Source organism: Scyliorhinus canicula, chromosome 9, assembly GCF_902713615.1.
Source record: "Scyliorhinus canicula chromosome 9, sScyCan1.1, whole genome shotgun sequence".
In the NCBI taxonomy this organism is placed as follows: domain Eukaryota; kingdom Metazoa; phylum Chordata; class Chondrichthyes; order Carcharhiniformes; family Scyliorhinidae; genus Scyliorhinus; species Scyliorhinus canicula.
This window is the reverse complement of record NC_052154.1, coordinates 66,819,210-66,843,710: the sequence shown is the minus strand read 5'-3', so window position 1 is coordinate 66,843,710 and position 24,501 is coordinate 66,819,210. Positions and strand designations below refer to the sequence as shown.

The following is a 24,501-nucleotide window of genomic DNA, read 5'->3' as shown; positions in this document are numbered from 1 at the left end:
CGAAGCAGCCAACATCAGAACACCCAGGGTCTGGGCCCCAGCACCGGACACATTTCCACGACCAGAGGGTGACCAGGGGGTCCCTGGGAATGTCGGATGGTGGGGGAGGTTGGGGGGGAGCATTGGGGAATGGAGAGTCCTGGGGTGGAAGACTCTGCTGGTTGTCAGTCTCCACACCCTCTCGATTTTGTTACAGATATTGCATGTCATGGACGATACCTTGCATCCCGCAGAAGCTGTCGTTGTGGTGCTGCTGGCAGGCCATTTGGCCAGTCGCCAGAGAAGGTAACGGCAGCAGCATGACTGAGACTCAAGTCGACGGCCAATGTGCAGGACCCTGCCCCACACCCGGCCGCCCATCAGACCAGGGAGGAACCCAGAGGAGAAGGCCAGCGAAGGCACAAGGTGTATAGGTGTCGCTGGTCTTTCGAACAGCAAGCAAGCCCAGAGGGCTAGGGACGACCTTAGCTTCACCTGCTTCAAGTAAGATATGGCCTCATCCACCATCACCCTTATCTTCCCTTTCCCTTCTCCTCCCTCTTCCACCCCCTATGCCTTTCCTTGTCCCTCTAGCTCTCCCTCTACCCATGTTTCTCCTTCTTCTCTCCTCCCTCTCCCCACCCCCAGTTCCCTCTCAGTGATCCTTGACCTGCTTAGCCTTCTGTACTCTATTGTCCACCCAGGTGTGTCCTCAGAGATGGAGGCAGCATGCTGCCGACTGCATCCTGTGGCCTTCGCTGCCTCTGCAGGTTGTCCTCTGGGGACCGGAGGGCCCTGGCACACTTGCTGGCAGCACATGCCCCGCCGTAGTAACCTCTTCCAGGTACTGACTCCAGGACGTGCCATTGTCAGGGGGGTGGGTCTCGGGGGAGACGGTGGCAGCCGTCACCACTCCATAGGGTGAATCTGGATTGACAGACAGCGGCACCTCCTTCTGGTCAGTGCCCACAGGGCCCTGGGGTTCACCTAGGGGGTTAATCAAGGGGCAGCTGGATTGAGTCCCTGTGGCCCCTTCACCATCTGGCACTGCTAGCCCTAGCGCACCCCCAATGTCTGCATCATGGTGTTGATGCCCTCAACGATGCTCCTCAGTTACGGGCACATGCTCTGGAGCGCCTTGGCAATGCCCACCTGAGACTAGGATACCTCCCCCAGTAACTGGGATATGCTTTGGAATGCCTCAGCTATGCCCATCTTAGACTGGGACATGCTCCACAGCGCCTCATCAAAGTCCACCTAGGACTGGGACGCGTCCCCCAGTGGCTGGGACATGCAGTCGAGGCGCTCTGCCCATGGCCGTAACTGACTAAGCCACGACTTGTAAGCCACCACTCATGCTTCTGAAATTGTGCATTAGGCTCTCCACTACGGTTGTCACCCTAGCAGAGTTGGCACACATTGCCAGCCTCTCTCCTGCGCTCGTAGCCTCCAGGACTCCTTCAATCGGCTATGGATCCGCTGGAGTGTCACTGACATCCCCTTCTGAATATTACACTGCTCCCTATCGACTGTGTCAGCCCCGGGCAAACCTGTTCCAGAGGCTAAGCATCTGACTGGGATCCACCCTGGATGGGCCGGCACTGTTGGATGGAGATCCTGTGGGATAATGGACATGTGGTCAGTGGGAGGGATGGGTCATTCTGTATGGCATTAACAACTCGCGTATGGCAGGTCATCCGGGTGGGGGCCGGTGGATACTCACCGTTGCACCTCACGCCAACCTCTACGTTGGTGACTGATCTGACCTCGACCAACCCCACGACTTCCAGGGTTCGTAGGAGGTGAGGAATTTTGATGTCTGGCACCCCACCGTCCCGCCTACTTTGGGACATCATGAGCCACAAGCATCGTTCTTTGCTTGTGACTCATGAGAAGGTCGGCATCCCAGAATCGTGGGGCTGGTCTCCTCGGTGGCATGGCTGCGAGCTATGTGGGGTTGGCTCTGCAGGATAGGTTTAAGTGGTGCTCCCCCTTGTTAGCAGGGGGCAGGCAAGCACGGTTCAAGTGAATCTGCCGGTGGATAGTCATTTGCAGCATGAAGGCTGTGGGGCCTTGTTAAAAGGACCAATTAACGTTTGATACCGGTGACTGCCCGGCCGACACAGACGTCGGGAAGCTCATGGCAGTTTCATTTGCTACCACACTTAGAAACTTTGCCTTTAAATCGTGCCCGTAATTTAGGAAACCGGAAGGTCAATTTTCACACAGCGAAGTCCCACAGACGGCAAGGTGATAAGCAAACAGATGTTCTGATTCCATGATGTTGGTTGGAGGATAAGGTGTCGAGGACACTCGGATAACTTCACGAAACAGCATCATAGGCTCATTATATCCATTTTAGAAACCAAACAGGTCCTCACTCAGACAGAGCAGTATTCCACTGGATTGCCTGTGTAGATTTGTTTCTGAAGTCTCAAGGGTGGGACTTGAACTAACAACCTTAGGTGAGGCATGAATGCTGCCAACCTGAGTCACAGTTCTACACTGCTGTTTTGACGATTATTTAGCAATTTCTTTTCATGATTACATTGCCAAAGAACATTTATTCTCTAAGGACACTGTCAGTACAAAGTACATGGCCCATTGTCACCTACTAGTTCCTGTAGACATTTGACTTGAATTGTTATTTTAGTGGCAGCACGGTAGCATTGTGGATAGCACAATCGCTTCACAGCTCCAGGGTCCCAGGTTCGATTCCGGCTTGGGTCGCGGTCTGTGTGGGCCGAATGGCCTCCTTCTGCACTGTAAATTCTATGTAATTCTATGACTTCTTGACCAGGAAAAAGCAGCAGTTCATGTTTTGTGACAATGAAATGGCCCATTATTCATGTATGACCCTTGACTGAGAGTCAGCAAACTATTCAATTGAATTCGAGCTGAATCACTAGTTCTGACAGTTCAGTGTTGAATTTGAAAACTCGAAATAGCGGGTATTATTCCAGCAGCTGAAAAAATGAAATTAAAACACCTCCTAGAATGTCAGAAAACATTCTGAAAATTAACTCTCTTTTAAATTGACTGCGTACTTTTAAATCCTGTTGTCGGGTTATCTTCATCGTTACTGTAATTAAAAAGTGTTCATTAGGCGATTTGAATTACCCATGCAACAAATTATCTTTTTGCAATAGTAACTTACTTGCAGCTGTATTTATAGCCAGTTCTGTAAAAAATTGTCCGAGAATAGTCTTGCGCCGTTCACTTGAAGAGTCATATGATATATCATAAAAATAATTTAGGCACAGTGGAGAGGGTGCAGAGAAAATTTATAAGGATGATATCAGAAATGTGTGGGTATATCAATCAGGAAAGGATTGATAGGCTGGGTCACGTTTCTCTTGAAAAAATTGCTGAGGGACAATCTAAAAGAGGTATTAAAATTATGAAAACCTTTTGACAGAGTGGATAGAGAGAGAATGTTTCCTCTTGTGGGGAAGAGCATAACTAGAGGTCACCAATGTAAGATAGCTATCAAGAAATTCAAAAGGACATTCAAGAGAAACTTCTTTGCCCAAAGAGTGGGAAGAATGTGGACCTCGCTATCACAGGGACTGAGTGAGGTGAATTGTATATGTGTGTTTAAGGAGAAACGAGGCAAGCAAAGTAGGGAGAGGGAATTGATGATTACGATAGCAGATTTAAATGAGAAAAGACAGGTGGAGGCCCAAGTGGAGCATAAACACTAACATAGACTGCTTGAGCCAAATGGCTGGTTTTTGACCCATTTATCCTCTGTAGTTCTATGTATATAATTCTTCCAAATATTCTCTCCATGCCAAGCAATACCCAAACATGACAGGGCATTAACTAAGTTTCTACCAATGCTATAGGGCGACAAGCAGGCAGCCTAACTTTACTTCAGTTTTTCCTCTTCACTTGCTGTGTGAAATCTGATGGCTTCTCCTCGGCAACTTTATAGCATCTTTACATAATAAAACGTCCCAAGGCACATCACCAACTGTAATCACACAAAAGTTTGACATAGACATATTTGGACAGGTATCCAAAAGCTTGGTTAAAAAGAGGTAGTTTTTAAGGAGTTTCTTAAAGGAAGAAAGCAAGATGGAGAGAATTAGGGAGGGAATTCCAGAGCTTAGTGCCTATGTAGATAAAGGCATGGCAAGCAATGGTGGAGTGATGTGAAAGAGGGCGGAATTGGAGGACCACAGAAACAGCGAAAGTTGTCAGGATGGAGGAGACTGCAGGGATGGAGGGGGACAAAGCCATGGAGAGATTTGAAATTGAAGTATTTTAAGATGAAGATTTGTCAGCTGGGCAGCCAACTTAGGTCAGTTAGCATTTGGGTGATGGGGAAATGAGACATTGTATGTGTTAGGAAAGAGGCAGCAGAGTTTTGGATAAGCTTAAGTTAATGGCAGGTGCAAAGTGGGAGGTCGGCCAGGAGAACAGTGAATGTTTGAAGTTAAAATGAGAGCTTTCAGGGCTGCTGCAGTAGATGAGATGAGGGAGCAGCGGAGACTGGTGACCTTATGGAAACGAAAGTAGTCAGTCTTGGCGATGGATATGGAGTCAGAAACTCAGCTCAGAGTCAAATAGGACGTCAAGGTTATGAACAGTCTGGCTTAATCTCGGGCAGTTGCCAGGGAGCGGGACAGACTTGTGGCTAGGATTTATGGAAGGACTGAAGACAATTGCTTCAGTCTTCTCAACAATTAATTTCACACACAGTGGAAAGCACAGAGGAACAAGGTAGGTGCAATCCATGTTGTAAAAATCTGCAATACTGCATTTTAGTGATGCAGATATCCCATAGTAATATCTGAATAAACATTTAAAAACTGTTAAGTTAAAAACTTAAAATGCTTTATTTCAGTACAGAAATAGTACTGCCGTCTTGAAAAGGTTAAACAGAAATTACATCTATAGGGTGATTGGCACTTAAGAGTATAAACCATTGAGTAACATTTTAACAAACTGGACACAATAAAAGGTTAATGTCAGACTACCTGTAAAGGAATTTTAAGGCCACACAAAGCAAATATTATATTTCCAGGAAATGTATTTAAAGGATCTCCATTAAATTATAAGTCTAGAAAGGTTTTTCCAGTTTGTTACAGCCTTCCATCACACTATGTTACATAAATTGGATGGTAACCAGAATTTTTAAAAAGTTGATGTTATATGTCCAAAACATAGCATTGAAACTGTCCCTGAGAAACATAGTTTCATTTCTGGATTGGCCTAATGATTTATATTGAGTGCCAAAAGGAATTTTTATAAAAATAACAAACCAAAAATATACTAAAACCTCTGTAAGAGGGATATTTTCACAGAACATCAACCCTCATTTATATATGTATATATAAAAAAGGAAAAAAATACTGATTAAATGTTCAAATCCCAATGATGTGCCAAAGGTTAGGCCACAATGGATGATCTCTAGATAGAGACAGGTAGCATCATGCGCCACTTCTTGTGGCTTCCAACTGATTCACTTTCTTCCTACCCCAAAATTGAATGATGGCTAGGAATCCAGATTTAATAATTATGTGTTGAAAGCAATTGAGCATTTCAGTAAATTAGGTCCTAAAATTCAAGCCGATGTTGTGTTTGCTCTTGTGTCGAAGTTATCCCTGGTATGGAGAAAGAACACAGGCAAATCTGGGTACTTTTTACTGGATAGCCTCCGTTTTCCAGCCTCAGAATGGTCTATTTTAGCTCGAGGGCTTTGCAATAGTTCTGGTAGTGGGAATTCACCACTGCTCCGACTAACATACACAGGTGTAACCTTCTGAACCAGTTCAACTTTTGGATCCAAGCTTGAAAGTTTTTTCGAGCTCTTCCTAATGTTTGGTTGCACTGAAGAGAATGGCTTTGGTCCTTCGCCATGGTGCTGTGGTTTGGGAATCAGACTCTGAAGGGAACTTCCAAGATTGCCCATTGTGCTGTGAAGGATTGTGTTGCTGTAGTCGACCATTGCTGCACTGCCAAGTCTTGTCTGGATCACAGGGATTTCATCCATGGACTCTGCAGAATCAGAGTGATACTCAGCTGGAGGGCCTGCGGCCTGCACATGGTTACCACCATTTAGCATTAAGGGAGGTAGAGTAGCTCTTGGTGGGAAAGCTGGGATAGGAATCATCGAACTCTGGAAAGCAGCGGCAAGATCTGTGGGATGGAGCACAGAAGTGGAGTTACATAATTAGAGTAATACTAGTCATTAGAGGAATTCTTTAGTGAAACTATACTTATTAAGGTAGTTGTTAAAATACTACACAACTGCATAGTTAAGGATATGAAAATTTGAATTAAAAAAAATAATATTCAGGTTTGGGCACGGTATGGTCATTTAGAAACTGTGGAACATGCTCATGTTCCAGCTCAGTCTTAAATCTGTTTTGTTATTTCCTGGTCAGGCTCATGAGATTCCTGGGCGGGATTCTCCCGCAATCGACGGGATGGCCCGATGCCGGTGCTAAGAACGGGGCGAACCACTCCGGCGTTGGGCCAACCGGAAGTTCCAGAAACCTCCGACCCGGAAGGGGCTAGCAGAGGCGTGACGCCAATTGTGACGGCGTCACTTGTCACAGACGCACGCGCCGTCATTGATGCCACACGGCGTCGCAGCACAAAAGATGCCACCGCTGGAGACGCGGCAAAATGGCCTCCCGCCGCACAGCGTGGCTGCACCTACCCATGCAGGCTGCATTGGCAGGATGGGTGTGAACCAATGCCAACATACACACAACCGCTGGTCTGCAAGTAAATATCCACCTAACACTGTTGCCCTTTGTCTCTGTCACCCTTCTCTCTTTCTCCCCCCACCCCACAGGAGAAGCGCGTCCATAACTACCGGGAGCACAAGAGGACCGGAGGTGGTCCACCAGAATTGCGCCCCCTCACCATTCATGAAGGGAGTCCCCTGGACCTTGCAGGCGGATGCAGAGATCGGGTGAACAGCATCAAGTGAGACCTCCCACTGCCTGCCTGCCCCCCCCCCCCCCCCCCACCCCCCCACCCCCCCCCTTCCCCCCCTCTAACCATGCATGCTGTATTGTATATTGCAGGACCAAAAGTCGAGCCATCCATCCCTGCAGATGCATACCGCCCCCAGGATGTGCCAGGCTGCCCACAGGACATGGAACGACCTGGGCCATCAGGCATACGATGCCCTTATCCCAGTGCCAGGGCGCCCATGAGCCAGGGATAGACCCGGACGGTCAAGCGTACTCCGCACCCATCTAGCGCCAGTGCGGCGACGCCATAGGGCCACACCCAGCAACGGGGGGAGCAGCCACACCAACAGGCTCCCGTCCTAGTCGACCCAGGACACTGACACACAGGACACAACCACACACAGGACACAACCACCCAGGACACCCATACACAGGACACAACCACCCAGGACACCCATACACAGGACACAACCACCCAGGACACCCATACACAGGACACAACCACCCAGGACACCCATACACAGGACACAACCACCCAGGACACCCATACACAGGACACAACCACCCAGGACACCCATACACAGGGGACGGACGGACAGAAAACACCACCCCAGGGGACTCCGGGTCCGATGAGGACCTCGACATTACACCACCGTTATCTTCTACACCCTCCACCATCGCAGAGACACTGAACTCGGTTGGACACTTTAGCGATGCGGCTTCTGGTACACTAACTGGTGCGCACAACACAGCCGCTCTGGTACAGCAGGTGGAGGTAGTAGCAGCCGAGGAGCTGGACGGTCGGAGGGCAGCCCGGCCCCAGCAACCATCTGCCGCCCAGATGGGTCCCAGATTCCTGGAGTTACCACACCCACCCATAGACCCGATGCAGTCACGGACCCAGGGATGATCGAAGGGGGTGATGGCCGGCTTGCAGCAGCTGCAGGTGGAGGAGTCCAGTGGTGCCGGTCACCCAGGCCAAAACCGCACAGGGTGGCGTCCACAATGGAGGCAATGAGTGCGACGGTGTCAGACATGGGGAGCAGTATGCAAGACCTGGGGCTTTCCGTGCAGGCGGCGTCCATGGGCCAGGGCGTGGCTGCCCTCTCATAGACAGCCATGAGCCAGAGCCAGCTGCAGATCGCAGAGGCGCTCAACACCGTGGCCCAGTCTCAGCAGGCCATGGCACAGTCCCAGCAGGCCATTGCTGAGGGCATCGGTGCCATTGCCCATGTGCTGGCCAGTGTCGCCCAGGCACAGACAGGGATGGCCAACTTCCTGAGCTCCATGGCTGCAAACTTGCTGATACCAGGACGGGCCTCCAGGACTGGCAGTGCCAGGTGCCGGAGGTGCCTCGGGTGCTGGATCCGTTCACACCCCCGACCCATGGAGAGGCCTGGGGGCCATCGGGCACCTCGAGGGAGGAGAAAGTGCTGGGGTCCATTCCGGGACCCCCTGCAGGGGAGGTCCAGGAACCCCGCGACACCTCAGACCCCCCCCCCCTTCCGTCCCAGGTGCATCTGGTGGGCAACGGGCAGGACAAGCTGGCAGCTCGCAATCCCAGTTGCCCAAGCCACAGCCTGGCCCATCCAGGCCGGAACGCCCCAGGAAACGGCCGCCAAAGGGTCCCTAGTCACAGGGCAGAAATCACAGGAGTCCGCCTCCAGTTCTGCTGTACTGTCTGGGGAACCACCTAGACGTAGGTCAAAAAAGGTCAAAAAATTAGACACACGAGTAAGCTGGTACGTGTGCAGGGTACAGACTAGTTATAGGGGCTATGGCACATGTATGAACTGTTTGTCATTAAAATCACTTTCACACCTACAGAAGCTGCCTCTGTACTCTTGTCTGATGCATGCTGGGGGTGGGGTGTGAGGTGAGCGGCAGTCTGTGTGCGAGGAGTGATAGGACGTCGAGCTCAGGTGAGTGTGCTCCCCCTTCCCTTGTGGCCCTCGCTATCCACCCGGGCAGACGATGGGACCGTGCGCTGCAGTGTTACGGCCGCATGCAGGGACGGTCCGGGTGGAGGGTGGTACTGTGGCCGTGAGTCAGACATTGTCCAATGATGTAGAGCCCGGAGCCCATCGCAGAGCGGGTCGTCATCATCTCCATGCCATCCAATAGACCCGCTTCCACTGGAGACCGTGTGAGCCCGGCCCGTTGTGCCGTAGGTGGATGTGCAATGGTGGGGTGGTGTGCATGCAGGTGATGCGGTGGTGGGTGGGGTGAAGGTGGTTGGTGGGGTGAGGGTGGTGGGCTGCTGCCGTACTGTGCTGTCCCTGCCCATACTCGGCGATTCCCACACCCTCCTAGTCTGTGAACCGTGCGGCTATCAACCCGTCCCGGGCCCGCTGGCCCAACCGGTAACGGTGAGCAGCCTTCCGTCCACGTCCAGCCCGTCAGTCCTGACCACTGCCCCCATCCTCCTCATCTGGGGAGGACTGTGCCTCGTCCTGCTGCTCCTGCCCCCCACTCCTCTGCCTCCAACACATCGCCCCTCTGCTGGGCTATGTTGTGCAGGACGCAGCAGACCACAACGATGCATCCGACCCTCTCCGACGGGTACTGGAGGGCCCCACCAGAGCGGTCCAGACACCTGAAGCGCATTTTCAGCAGCCCAAAACACTTCTCAACCACACCGCTGGTCGCTGCATGGGCATCATTGTAGCGGGTTGCCGCGCCAGTCTGTGGCCTCCGTATAGGTGTTATCAGCCATGACCACAACGGGGGTGTTCCTTTGTACATGGCGGGGATGAACGATTGTGCCAATATGAACGAGCCATGCACACTGCCCGGGTACCGGGAGCAGACATGCATGATCTTCACCCAGTCACAGACCACTTGCACATTCATGGAATAGGTCCCCTTCCTGTTCGTGAACACCGCCCTATTATCCGCTGGTGGCCGCATGGCGACTTGCATCCCATCGATCGCCCCCTGGACTATGGGTACCCTGGCCATGGTACCGAAGCCTGCTGCCCGGGCATCCCGGTGGGCATGGTGCACAGGGAACTGAATATAGCGGTCTGCGATGTCGTACAGGGAGTCAGTCACTGCACGGATGCACCGGTGCACCAATGCCGGGGAGATGCCGGACAGGTCCCCACTCAGCAACTGGAATGACCCTGTCGCGTAGAAGTTCAGAGCCATGCGGTGCCAGGTGTGCCATGAGATGGCAGATATGGACGACGGTTTCCCAGCTCGTCCTGAGTCTCCTCCTGCATGCCCGGTCCGTGTGGTCCTGGTACGACGAGCGACGCCGGTACACACGGGGCCTCATCGGGCGCCTCCATCACCTTGGCACCACCACTATCTCCTCCTGTCAGGCGGGCGGCTCTCCAGCTTGGGCGGCTGCCACCTGCCCCTCTGCGGCACGCACCTCTGCGGCAGCCTCTGCCGCCTCACTGGCACGCTCCTGCTCCAGCTCACATAGGGCAACATGTAGAAGGGCGGCTCCCGCCACGGCTGCCAACATCACTGGGTGATGCCGAAACATAATGGTCTGCAGGGGGTGGGGGTAGACGACATGTCATCATTGCCCACACCCCCCTCTGCAACCGGGTGGTGCCATGGGCTGCATGGTTGCCACTGTTGCCAGATGGCACCTGGCGAGGCAACCCACCCCCCCTCCCCACGGCATCCCCATCCCCGGAACCCCCCATCCCCTCCCCACCCCAACCCTCCACCCGCACCTCTGGCACTGACCCCGATCACCAGCACGCACCCTCAGCCTTGGGGAGAACCCTCCACCGGCACCCACGACCCCCCCCACCCCATAACGCCTCTCCAGTGGCCGCCATACGCTGACCCCTACCGCTTCACTCGCTAATGTCAGCCAGCATGTTTAATTTACGCCGGCATGACCGCACTTCGGCCCATCCGTGCCGGAGATTTGAAGCAGCCCCGGGGCACATCGCGTTGCGCTGATTCTCGCAATTCTGCCTGGCTCGATTCCCGTCTGCAGGAGTTTTCGCCGGCTGGAGAATACGGCGGCTGATAGCGGGGGCGGGATTCAAGCAGCCCCCCGGGACGGCCTATCCCAATCCAGGATGTGCTTGGCAACATTATATACACAACTACATCTCTGCTGAGAGTGCAGGGTAATGTATAAATTAATGGGGAGTACATTTCTATGGTTTTTTTATTGGTTGCCTACCGGGTAATGTTAGCCAATGTTGGTTTTAGTTTGTTTGTTATAGTAAAAGCCTTAAAATGCTGAAATTTTGTCATGCAATTCTTTGTGTTGATCACTGGGAAATTCATATCTCTTTTTAAATGTTATCGGTCTTTATGGAATGCTAACAATACCCATTCTCAACTACACTACAGAACCAACCACAGACCCAAGAGAGCTGGCCTAAATATCTTCTTGATGTCACCTATACTAGAAGCGAACACAAAAGGAACACATTTCTATTAACCCTCTTTGCAGTCTCTATTGAGTTCAGCATTATAGATGCAACTGAATGGGATCACTAATTGATAACAAAATTGAGACAACCAAGAATGAGGGTTTCCCCTCACTGGCTCTGCCTATCTCAGCATCCAGAAAGTCCTTGAATATGGAATCATAGAATAGCTCCAGCACAGAGGGCGGCAAGTCCGTCCACAGTGTCCATGCTGACTCTCCAAAAGAGCAATTCACACGCTGCCACTCCTTCTACTCTCTCCCCACATTCCTCCTTGCCAGATATTTAGAACATGTAGAAAAATTAATGGCACAGAAGTAGGCAACAATGGCTCATCATGTCTGCACTCGCCAAAACTGAGCACCCCTGACTAATCCCATTTTGCAGCAATTGGTCTGTTGCCCTGGAGGTCACAGAAGTTCAGGTGCATATACAGACATGTTTTAAATTAGTTGAGGATTTCTGCCTTTTAGGCAGTGAGTTCCATACCCTACCCATTGTCTAGGTGAAAAAATATTTCCTTATCCCACCCACTATTCCTTCACCAATCATCTTAGATCTATGCCCCCTCTGCTAAGGGAAATCGGTCCTTCCCATCCACTCTATCCAGGCCCCTCACAACCTGTGCATATCAATCAATTCAACTGTCTCTGTTTCAAGGAAAATACCCCAGCTTTCCTTATTGCTGCAATTTTCCTGGCAACATCCTGGTGAGCCTCTTTGTACCCTCACTCTTGTGAACTTATACTTTTTTGTTCCTCAACAGTATGGCAGCAGGTGGAAAAAGCGACATTGAAGCCACGGGCACCAACGGTGGCATTGTCGCCGTATTTCAAGGAACTTAGTGTATACTAGTGTATACAAGTTCAAGGGGCGAGTCCAACTACGTCACGCTGGTGTCTCTGATTGAGCACACCCTGCTAGCAACATTGGTTTTTTTTTAAGGATTGGGCACCCTTTTTAAAGGTCATCCCGGTGCACAAAGGTTAATGTAGAACACCCAATTCTGTATGAAATATAATGGGTTAGGTATCTGTATTAATTATAACAAATCACAACATTTATATGAATTTCATTGTGAGATGTTGACACTAATGGCCTTTCTGATATTAACTAACTTCAAATTATAATAAATATTAAAGTTTAGAAAGTTGGGCTATTGGGAATGTCCAATAGTTCACAAATCCTTACATTTATTTGAGAGGTACACATGATAAAGCACAAAGTTTTTGTCATAATTTTCATTTCACTTACAAACTAATCCTTACCTGGTTCTGATAGAGGAGGAACTGATGGTAGTTTAATGGTGCTGGTTGATGATTTGTCATTCATTATGTCTGCAGGAACTTTGCGTACGCTCTTCTTTTTCTTTAATTAAAGAAATATTATCAACAGTTACCTATGTTATTAATTCAATTAAAAAGATGTTCAAGGGAGATATATACACAGGTTGAAAATCCCTTATCCGAAATGCTTGGAGCTGAGGATGTATTGGATTTTGGAATTTTTCGGACTTCGGAATATACTGCACATGTGCAGTGATTTGGGAATTGCGCATGTGTGGCATGCGTTGGGAACTGTGCCGTGCGGTGCATGTTGGGAACTGCACATGCGTGGAACATGGGAACTGCGCATATGCGGAATGCATTGGGAACTGCGCATGTGCGGTGCATGTTGGGAATTGCACATGCACAGAACATTGGGAACTGCACATATGTGGCATGCGTTGGGAACTGCGTATGTGTGGCACGTGTTGGGAACTGCGCATGTGTGGCATGCGTTGAGAACTGCACATGTGCGGTGTGTGTTGGGAATTGCACATGCGCGGAACACTGGGAACTGCGCATATGCAGCATGCGTTGGGAACTGCATATGTGCAACGTGTTGGGAACTGCGCATGTGTGACATGCGTTGGGAACTACACATGTGCGGTGTGTGTTGGGAACTACACATGGGCAGAGCATTGGGAACTGTGCATTTGCAGCATGCGTTGGGAACTGCACATGGGCAGCAAATGTTGGGAACTGCACATGTGTGGCATGCGTTGGGAACTGCACATGTGCGGTGTGTGTTGGGAACTGCACATGTGCGGAACATTGGGAATTGTGCATGTGCGAATTATGTTGGGAACTGCACATCGCCCAGGAGCCTTGTGGGATTTCCCACTCATGACATCATGTCGGCGCTCAAAAGAAATTGCCAATTTCGGAATTTTTTGAATTGCGGGTAAGGGAACCTCAACCTGCACTGCAGTTAGAAATGGGAAAGTGCTGCTCACATGTAAAACTCAAACTTACATTTTCTTTAAAAACCATTTCAGGCCTACTTAAAAAAAAAAAAACTTTTTTGAACCACCAAGCCAAACTGAAGTCATTTCAATAATTCCTGTGATGTATAAGTAACAGGTCCATTTATTGGTCTTGAACCGTACAGCATTGGGCACATCACCCTCCAGTTATAATGGTGCAGGAAAGCAGCCGGTTCATGGATACTGGCTGAACAAATATTTTGTTGCTTACCATTAGCTTCCAAATATTCACAAAAAGCCTAAATCCAACCAGCCACCTTCGTCAACCTCCCCATCCCAACCAAAATAAACATGAAAAATGAAATGAAAATCGCTTATTGTCACAAGTAGGCTTCAAATGAAGTTACTGTGAAAAGCCCCTAGTCGCCACATTCCAGCGCCTGTTCGGGGAGGCTGTTACGGGAATCGAACCGTGCTGCTGGCTTGCCTTGGTCTGCTTTCAAGATTTAGCCCAGTGAGCTAAACAGCCCCTTATACTGTTGAAATAAGAAAGATAATAGAACAGTGAGTGATTGATAAAATAATTATGGTTGCTACAGAGTCTGTTACATTGTTGTTGCGCAGCATATTATCTCAAACATCATTACCAAGCTAGAACAAATATACTCCAAGCTAATCTTATTCAAATCCTCAATTATACTACTTGATGCAAGAAACAACGTGGCACAGGTCTCTTCCGGAATACTTAGTACAAGTCAGTATGGTACACATGAGTATGTTGCTTGGATGCAGAATCAATCATATATTGTGGACATAGTTTCAGTTTTTAACATCACTGATGTTTAATTGAATTATCATTGTGATTGAATACTATTCAAGGTATGGTCTAATCAATCTGCAACCCCATTGCTCGGCATATCCCCCTTTCTACTATTACCATCAAACCAAGGGATCAACCTTGGTTTGACGAATAGCGCAGGAGGACATGTCAGGGATAACAGCAGGCATACCTAAAAATGAGGCGTCAACCTGGTGAAGCTGGGACATGATTTACTGGGTATCCATATCTCAGCTACAAGGATATCTGCAAGTGAGATATGAAGATGGCAGACATTGACACTGACAACTAGGAGAAAGCTGTTGATGGCCACGAACTCTGGAGCCTGACTGTTTAGAAATGCATTGGCAGAAGTGAGCAGAAATTAAGAGCTAAGTTGGCCAAGAAGGCAGAGAGAAAACAGAGGCCCATGAATCCTGCACCTGCTCAGCCCACAGTTTTCCTCTGCAGCAAATGGGGCAGAGTCTGCCATGCCAAAGTGAGACTCCTGAGCCATATAGACAACATTTAATGTAGAGGTGACCACCACTATTCAAAAAACAGAATTATGAGATGGGAGGATGCCATTTTGATTGTGATTACGATATGTAATTCTGTTACGTTCTGCTATCGAGATGTAGGAAAAGCATTAATTGCTTAACTTGGAGCCCAACAAAACAATTCTCAGGCTTCTTGTGTCCAGAAACTTCACAATTCCCCAGGCTAAATCATCAAATCTCCCCCATCTCCACATCTGAAGCACAGGAATAGCATCATCTGAAAGTTCCCTTGCAAGTCACACACCATCCTGACTTGGAGCCATATCATCATTCCTTTACTGTCGCTGGGACAAAATCCTGGAACTCTCTCCCTAACAGCTCTTGACCAAATGGACTGCAGCAGCTCAAGGAGGCAGTTTACCAACACCTCTCAATGACGATTAGGGATAGGCCTTGCCAATGATACTCACATCCCACGAATAAATAAGAACAGGTTTCATATGACTTGACTAATCAAATTGTGTAGAGTTAGTTTTCCTTACTCCAAATCAAATACTCACTTTTACTTAGCCCCTGCAGCTAAGATCATTAACTGATTAAATATTGATTATTGATATTCCTATGCATGTCTAATTTGACTTGTCCTATCGATTAATAGCTTAAAAGTAGTACCTTCAGTTTGGAAATCAAGTGTTTCAGTCACATCTGAATTCTTAAATACATGTTTTTTAAAATAATTTTGTACATCAAGCTCCTTTACCTGCAAAGTCTTCTTTATCGTGGCTTGCTGAAGATGAGAAGAAATTGTAGGCAAAGAATCATCCTCCAGCTTACTGCTGGATAATTTCATATCACCATTTTGATAATGCTCTCGTCCTCTAAAATGAAACAGAAAACAGTTAGAATGGAAATATTTTGTTAATAGTATTGCCTAGACTCTGTAAGCTTCAGGCATAAAAGTACTATCTTTCACACTAGCAAGGAGAATTATGATGGTTAAATCCACCGTGTGGTGAGGTAATGATTTGTACAAAGCTGGAAATAGTCACATTCAGTCCCGAAACTGCTTATATACTTGGTTACAATGCAACACAGTGTCTCTCGCTAGGAAGGAAGAAGCAATGGTCAGCATCCTTTCTCCAATTGGTATGTACGTGCTCTGCAGGAATTGCGTTGCATGTAGTTGTTGGATAAAGATCAGCTAGAAAATGATGGCCTAATCATGATCCATACACCCCGTCATATCACAATTCCACTGCTGCTGACACTGGTCAAAATGCATTAAAGATGTTTATACAAAACACAAGTCGTCCACGTCATTATGTTTCAAAGTCTATTCAAATCATAGCAGTAAAAAGAAACTTGCATCGTATTCAAGCTAGACTGGTTTCCAACCTGGGGATGGTTCAATTCACCACACAAAGATGCCCCCCAAATTTTCTGGATTTTAGGATAGCCATGATGGATTGTTTTCTACAACACGTATTTTAAAAATCATAAACAATTCAAATATAGGCATTATGGGGTTTTTTTTAAATTTAGAGCACCCAATTCATTTTTTCCAATTAAGGAGCAATTTAGCATGTTCAATCCACCTACCTTGCACAACTTTGGGTTGTGGGGGCAAAACCCACAAAAACATGGGGAGAATGTGCAAACTCCACACGGACAGTGACCCAGAGCCGGGATCGAACCTGGGACCGTGGCACCGTGAGGCTGCAGTGCGACCACTGTGCCACCGTGCTGCCCTGGCATTATGGTTCTTGATATTATTAATATTTGCCTACAATATTTTAAATAATTTGTTTGTTAGGTTTGGAACTTGTGACACCAGAATGTAGATACAATGCTAGCTAATTGCAGACATTTTATACCATCGATCTCAGACCTGAAACTGAATCAAAGTGACAAATATCACAGTTAAACCTATAGCTTACTTCCTATTTAACTGAACGTCAACCTGATTCAGTTGCACAGATTATCAAGTTGCGTATTAGATTTTTATTGTCACAGACCCTATCGATCTATTTGGAGACAATGCTTCTTTCATATCGTTGTTACATCAGTGCTCCCATTGTGAGCCTGATAATCTTAAAGCTTTGTGATGACTTTTCTACTGATGCCTGCTTTTTATTTCCAGATTTAAAAAAAAACGAATTAAAATTCAAGTTCTGTTAAAAGATTATTGGGTAGTGTTAGGAAAACAAAGATAGTGTTAAGGGATTTATATGTGTATTGGTAAACAGTATAAATAAGGTATGGTTTTAAGTGTTTAATTTAAAATGTTTCTGTGCCTGGAAGAGTAAAACCTATAGTTAGATTCATGCTGGTCAAAGGTGTTTGCATGCATTGGGGTTGGTTAAGTCCCAACTGTTGTGCTTAGCGAGGGCTTTAGACTAAAGAATAAATAAAGGCATAAGCATCTAGGTGTTGTTTAGCAATTGAGGCTTTGTAAGGTAGAGAAGCTTTTAAGTTTTAATTTAGCTAATGTAATAGCAATTGGACATAGATCTGAAGAGAGAAGGCAGCTCTCACAGTTCTGCTAGAAGCAGTTTGTTTTAGAAGGTTAAAGAGGGAACATCTCTCTCAGCCTTGCCAGAAGAAAAGCCAATATATGGAGTAATGGTCAAGAAAACAGATGCTGGAAATCTGATTCCGAGCTAGTTAAGGAACTTAGAGAAATTAAGAGGTGTCCAACAAGTTTAGAGTTAAGTGAACAGAGACCAAGGTATTATTCTGAAGAGTTTAAGGAATAATAAAGTGATCGGAGTTAAAGAGACAGTTGCAGTAACCAGATTTAAAGTGGGTCAGCAGCCTTCGAAAGGTAAAATAAACATCTGATGCCATTTTATTACTGGGAATCAAGAGTTAAAGCAATTGTGAGCAGTTTGCACAGCAGTCAAGACAAAGAAATCTCAATGGGGTTGGTGTAAAATCCTGGACTGAATTCGCTGTTGAAAGTGGAGCGGAAGCTTTGGTTAAAGGTATAATGTAGAAACCTGGTCTGGATTTCGGATTGCAAATCACTAAGGAAAAGCATAGTTGAGAAGCATGTGTCTGAGAGCAGAGTTCGGAAACTATCACGACAATCATTGGGGGGGGTTGGAGAAAGAGTTCGGAGGAGAAATCCACAACATTCACTGCGGGTTCAGAGTCTTTGTGTATTTTGCTACAGTCATCTTGTGTACTTGAAAGAGACTTTTTGTGTAAATGAGGTCATTGTAGCTTAAGATGTACTTTGCAATCCATGTTAATCTTTACATCTGTGCGTATTTATAATAATCTTTTTGTCACAAGTAGGCTTACATTAACACTGAAATGAAGTTACTGTGAAAAGCCCCTAGCGCCACATTCCGACTCCTGGTCAGGGATACAGAGGAAGAATTCAGAATGTCGAAATTACCTAACAGCACGTCTTTCAGAACTTGTGAGAGGAAACCCGGAGCTCCCGGAAGAAACCCACGCAGACACGGGGAGAACGTGCAGACTCCACACAGTGACCCAAGCTGGGAATCGAACCTGGAATCCTGGAGCTGTGAAACAACAGTGCTACCCACTGTGCTACCCACCAATTGTGTGCAATTCTAGGCATCACACTTTATGAAGGAAAAAAATGGTAAGAGAGGGCGCTGAAAAGATGAGGGACTGCAATTATGTGGATAGGTTGGAAAAGCTGGGATGTTCTCCTTAAGAGTTGAGAAGGTTGAGAGAAGACATAATAGGGGTCTCAAAAAACCATGAGCGGTCTGAACAGAGTAGGTAAGAAGAAACTGTTCCCATTGGCAGTAGGGTCAACAACCAGATGGTGGAAGATAGGCATATTCCAAAACATCTCCTGTAGCCAGAACGTGCAGGTGCTTCAATGCTGCCAGATAATAGACCAAAGTGGAGGGCTGTGCCGCATTAAGGAGCCAGAAATGCAAAGGAAGTGGCTGAAGGAGGGCACAGAGCATAGTTTACAATTTCAAGTATCAGTACTGAATGGATTTCATTATCTAACCTTATGATTTATGCATGCACCATCTGCAGCAAGGAATATTGTTGATAATTTGATTCTTCAGCGATACACAATGTCGCAGTATGGCAAATTGCCTAAACAAATGTGACACTTTCACCACGCCCTTAAAGACATACGGCTGTGACTTATACTATTAAACTCTTCTTGGGAGAGGGAGGGGCATTCAATGAAACTAAGCGCATAATCAGAACAAGCACCTGACATGTGTTAATATGCACTAGCTGCACACTCAACATCCTCCGCCGCCAAGAAACACGCCGTGGGGAGGCTAGAGAATCTCGTCAGCATATCTGGGCCTGGATTATCCGGTACCCCAGTCGTGTGGTTCTCAGTGTGCCATTCGTTGGTGGGCCATTCGCCACATCCTCAAACTATAATGCAACTATAGTTTAGGGATCAATACTGGCTTAATTCACGGATAACCTACTGTCACACCAGAAAGAACTATAACTACACTTGTGCCTGTGGGACTCATCACATTGTAAAGAAAAAACATAACAGCCACTTTCCAAGCTACGAACCAAAGTCTGAAAGCAGGGCTGGATTCCTGAACTATTTGTCTATAAGTTTGAGGAAATTAAGCATTTTGTTTAATCACTGAACTTCTTTGCCTGCCTGTTAGTTGGTTGACAACACAGGACACCAATGGAGTAAAATTCATCAGGTTGAAAATAACAAACACTGGCCCTTGCAATTTCCCATCCATCCCCTCCTCTTCAAACACCATGGGTGGAATTTTCCAAACAAAATAAGAAAGCGTCAGATTCTGACTGAAAACCAGCATGTTTCTCTCCAGAAACACAGTTATGTTTTCTGATTGGGGCTGGAATTCTCCAGCCATTGGGATTCACTATTCCTGTTGGCAGCCCATCCCCGCCCCGTGGGTTTCCTGATGGCATGGTTGGTTTCAATGGGAAAGTCCATTGACGAGTGGCAAGAGTATAGAATCCCTCCACCAGCGAATGGCCCACCAACGAATGGCACACTGAGAACCACACGACTGGGGTACCGGATAATCCAGGCCCAGATATGCTGACGAGATTCTCTAGCCACCCCACGGCGTGTTTCTTGGCGGTGGGAGGCAGCACGCCGTTGGCTGTTGCCTGGATCTTCCATTCACGCCCTGTCAATGGAATTTCCCACTGAATCCACCTCACACTGCTGGGAAGCCTGCGGCAGCGGTGTCGTCAGCGGGACCGGAAGATCCCGCTGGCATGATCAGCTGGAAGGCATGATCAGCTGGAAGGCATGATCAGCTGGAAGGCATGATCAGCTGGAAGGCATGATCAGCTGGAAGGCATGATCAGCTGGAAGATCTCGCCCTCTGTCAAAAAAAAATCGGAGGCATGGTTGTGCAATGACTGACAGTGCAAGGCCTTATACAGCCAGCAAGCCTGGATACATAGATTGCGGAACTATCTTTATAGGGCATCCCGACCTTCGAGAAAACAAATTCCTCCCCCCCCCCCCCCCCCCCACACACACAGGCTTCGGGGTGACCCCCCCCAACCGCCTGCTAGCTTCGGGCCGATCCCCTGTCTTCATCTTTGTGAGGACGGATATTCCAACCTCGCACACGCAAGTCACTGTGAAGGGGAACAGCAACAAAATAGGCTTGTTTTACTCCGCACTGAATATTCCTCAGAGATACTACTCCAGAATGCTGACAGCCTCATGGACTTGTGGCGTGTTTTTAATGTGCTGGCACAGGTAAAGCACAGAAGTTCAATCTCTTCATTTGGAGTCAGCTGAAAGTTAATAATTGACTCTGGGATCAAAAGGATTTTTCACCCACCGCTTCCCTCTCAAAATCTGAAACTTCTCCTCTGGAAGGTAACAACAAAAACTGTTGAGGAGCACATCCAGATGCGACTGAATAAGGCTTGCAAGCCTATTGACAGTTCCCTTACTAATGCTATTTTCTTTGATGCGTCATAGCAGTGTGGTTAACATGTAGCAATTTTGGCTTTGTACTCTCACTTGCCAAACTTTCAATGACTTTTGAAAGATCTATTTCTTCACAGTGCCAAAAGCAATCATCAGCCTTCCCTTGCAATTTGAGGTTCAATTAATTTAGAATTGAAAAGATGTCTACATGGTAAGACATAGTTAGCATTCAAGTTTCATCACCAAACTATTCAGCCAGAGGGACGATTTCTCAAGGAGGAAAGCATGGATTTCATACCTCAGTTCGTAAATGCGGACCCATTGACAGCCAACATACTTGTGTGGAACAATAAGTGTGTGTGCCCGGCCCCATATTGTAATACAGAGCCTCAAAAAGCTTGGTATTGATTGTGCTACATTTAATGAGATTCATAACTTCCGCAATTGTTTTCTACACCACTTCAAGATCAGATGGAATTCCTTTGGATATCAACACTTCACGGTAAATAAAACAATGATTCCAAATAATGTCCTGACTAGCTGCCTCCTTAATCCTTATTACAGCTCTTCTGTTTTTCCCAGTCATGTTGGCTGCCCCATAACTTGTGATTCCTCTGCAATTAACCCGAGTTCGCACTTTCCAACCACCTAACTAATGTTGGTAATGTCAGGCAGTGCAGTAAATCGCCAATAAATTCATTGTGCCAAACATACCCAATGTAAACTAGCAAGGTTGCACAATCTGAATCTGAAATGCCTGCACTTTAACCCAGTGCTTGAATTCTCAACGCATCAGACAATCCATTAAGTGGTTTTAATAGTCTCCAGTCTTCTGCTCCTAAAAGCTGGATGTTCCTTCTATAAAACTTCGCAGTGAGATTACCAATTTTGTGCCTAGACAGTTGCATCACTAGGAATTGTTTTGTACTCTCATAGCCAACACAGATTGGGCTGGACTCAAGTCCAGAGGCGAAACATATTGCAATAGTCAGCGCCTTGTGATATTTTTCTTTCACATGAAATAGCAATTCCCATTTCTACTGGAAAACTCAAACTGACTGTCATGCCAGAGCTCAGACAGTCAAAGGAAGCAAAAATACTTGTTGAAATCAATCATTCTATTAATTGGAATGCAAACAATTCCCGTTAGTGGTAGTTTCGGAGTGGGTTCAAATATTTCCACTTACATCAATGGAACTCTGTTCCTCCCAATATGACACTTAGTCACATAGGTTCAGCTGTTTATTACTGTGCATCAAGGGTCAAACCTCGTCAGATGATACAAATCCAAGGAGGAGAATTTGAGGGGAGGAAAGAACAATTTTTACGCTATGTAGCAAATTGGATTTGGACAGAATGTGTGTTTGGAGCCAGACGAAAGTTCTCTAGTTTATGTGAGTGAAAGAAGGGCACCACAGAATTGAAATGTGCCAATTTAGCCAATCAACTTCCCAGCATCACGATTTTCACCTGAATGTCGACCATATTAACAAATCAGACTTACTCAGAAATAATATTAAATAAAAATAATAGTAAAGTCAAAAAATGCCAGAAATACTCAGCGGATCCAACAGCATCTATGTCGAAGAGAAACATATTTAACATTTCAAGTCTAGGATCTATCATCAGAAAGTTCTGTAGAAAAATAACCAGTCTGAAATATTAACTGCTATCCTCTCGACAGATGTTGGCAGATCTGTTTTCAGCATTTTGTGTTTCTGCGTTACTTTGCCATTGTATTAAGGTAAAAAATGATTTGAAATTTGCAATATTTCCTGTAGTCTACAACTTTTTAACCCATTATAAGTTTTTACGGCAGTGATTTGCATTTAGCAATGTGACCCTACAAGAACAGCAGCAAACTTCTCTCTCCTTTTGGCCAGCTGTAAAGAAATTACTTCAACTTTGCTATTTAATTTTGATTTGATTTATTGGCATATGTACCGAAGTACAGTGAAAAGTATTTTTCTGCGGCCTATTTAACTTCCTTTCATTTTTAAATTGAATTTTGGATTTGTTCATTAACTTCACCCAAAATAATTACTTTGGGAAACGTTTACACAAATTTTGCTGTTCTAATCCACTATCAAACCTTATCTTTTATTCTCTTTCTCCATTTATTTCTCTCTTGCACCAACTTCTGATTTATACAATAATGCCAGTCTTAGAGTACAGTTGCAGACTGTAAAACATACTGAATAAGGTTTGGAAAATACTGGTGTTAACAATTCAACTTCAAATCAATCACTGTAAATCTGCCTCCTGCTTCATCTCGAACCAGTAGATAATTATGAATGTTCGAAGCCCATCACATATATTTTGAGCAAGCTGTGAGCCATTTGTTACAGTACTTATTCCAGCCACCGATGTAAAATTACCATTTACCTTTCAATTTTTGACTGAGTAGTGAATCTTAATCTTTGCAACCACAATATTGAAGAATGAAACACTTCTACCCAATGACAACATAAATCACTGGGTCAAATCTCCCTCTACTTTACCTTCACAATTACCCAAATCCCAAACCTCAGAAGAATTCTTCTTTGTGTAAGTGTTGTCATTCTCCAAAATGCTATCCTTGTAATCTCCTTCATCCAATTTATTTACCAAAGATTGCATTTACACACATGTTTTGAGATTGCGAAAAATTGGGAAGATTGTGGCTGGGAGTGTTTGCGGTCTTAGCCAGAATAGTGGGGGAGGAGGTTGACCCGGATCCTTTGGTGGCAATATTTGGTGTTTCAGAGAAGCTGGAGCTCATGTAGAGGAGGAAGGCCAATGTTGTGGCTTTCGCCTCTCTGAAAGCACAGCGGCGAATTTTAAGGAGTGCTGGTCGGTATCGCCTCCCAGGGTAGCGGCTTGGCTGGGTGACCTACACAACTTCCTGCGGTTGGAGACGATAAAATATGAGTTAAGGGGCTCTGCAGAGGGGTTTGAGAAAAGGTGGGGAATGTTTGTGACTGTTTGAGGAGCTGTTCAGCGCACGGAGGGGGGGGGGGGATTTGTACAGACTGCATCGTTGATTGCTGGGAAGTATGTTTCCCAGGATGTTTATGTGTTGTAACCTGTTTTGATACATGTTTGTAATAAAATATATATTTTTTAAAAGATTGCATTTACATTCGGTGGATATTAATGATAAATTCTCTCTGCTGGGAGCTGTAAAGTTTGCATCAAGATAGCTACTAATTTGCAGGAACAAGCAAAGAATAAATAATTTGAGAAAAAGCAGTTTTAGAATAAAGTAATGCGGTTATTTTGTCAGAACCACATCAATATTTTGATTCTTTTAGATTCCTAGAATTGATTAAGCTTTTAGTTAGCGGGGTGCTCTTAGCACAAATCATCTCCTTCCTTTCCATTTGGTTAATTTGTAATGCTATACATCATCTTCAGCTGAGGTGGCAGGAAAGCAACTTGTTCCCTGCTCTCCATCAATGCTGATATGATAATGATTGCTAAGAGGTGAGCAAGAGCAGCTCCATGTAACTCTCCCTTCCTGAAGGAACAAATCTTGCCCCCATTCTGCACCTTTCCACAAAATAAAAAGCAGAAGATGGGAAGATAATAGATGAGAAATCAGGGAACAAACCCACATCTGAATGCTATAGTCGTGCAATGCATCAATAATTTGTGGAGCCACGCAACATCTCCTGAAAGACAATGCATAATTTATACTCAAGTTTCAGAAATGCAGCTGTTTGCTGT

At 46.3% G+C, this 24,501-nt stretch overlaps 1 protein-coding gene across 8 annotated transcripts in view; it reads right to left on the bottom strand.

The window, feature by feature from the left end:
- Positions 1-4,799: 4,799 nt before the first annotated feature.
- The window catches only part of zdhhc1 (zinc finger DHHC-type containing 1), a 134,073-nt gene continuing 114,371 nt past the window's right edge, over positions 4,800-24,501 (bottom strand). For all 8 annotated transcript variants that reach the window (XM_038806819.1, XM_038806824.1, XM_038806822.1 and 5 more), the window contains 3 exons: positions 15,649-15,766; positions 12,592-12,691; positions 4,800-6,126 (listed from right to left, as the gene is read on the bottom strand). In XM_038806819.1, the coding sequence (XP_038662747.1) occupies positions 5,552-6,126; positions 12,592-12,691; positions 15,649-15,766 (793 nt within the window). In that variant the 3' untranslated portion in view covers positions 4,800-5,551. The remainder of the gene's footprint in view (positions 6,127-12,591; positions 12,692-15,648; positions 15,767-24,501) is intronic.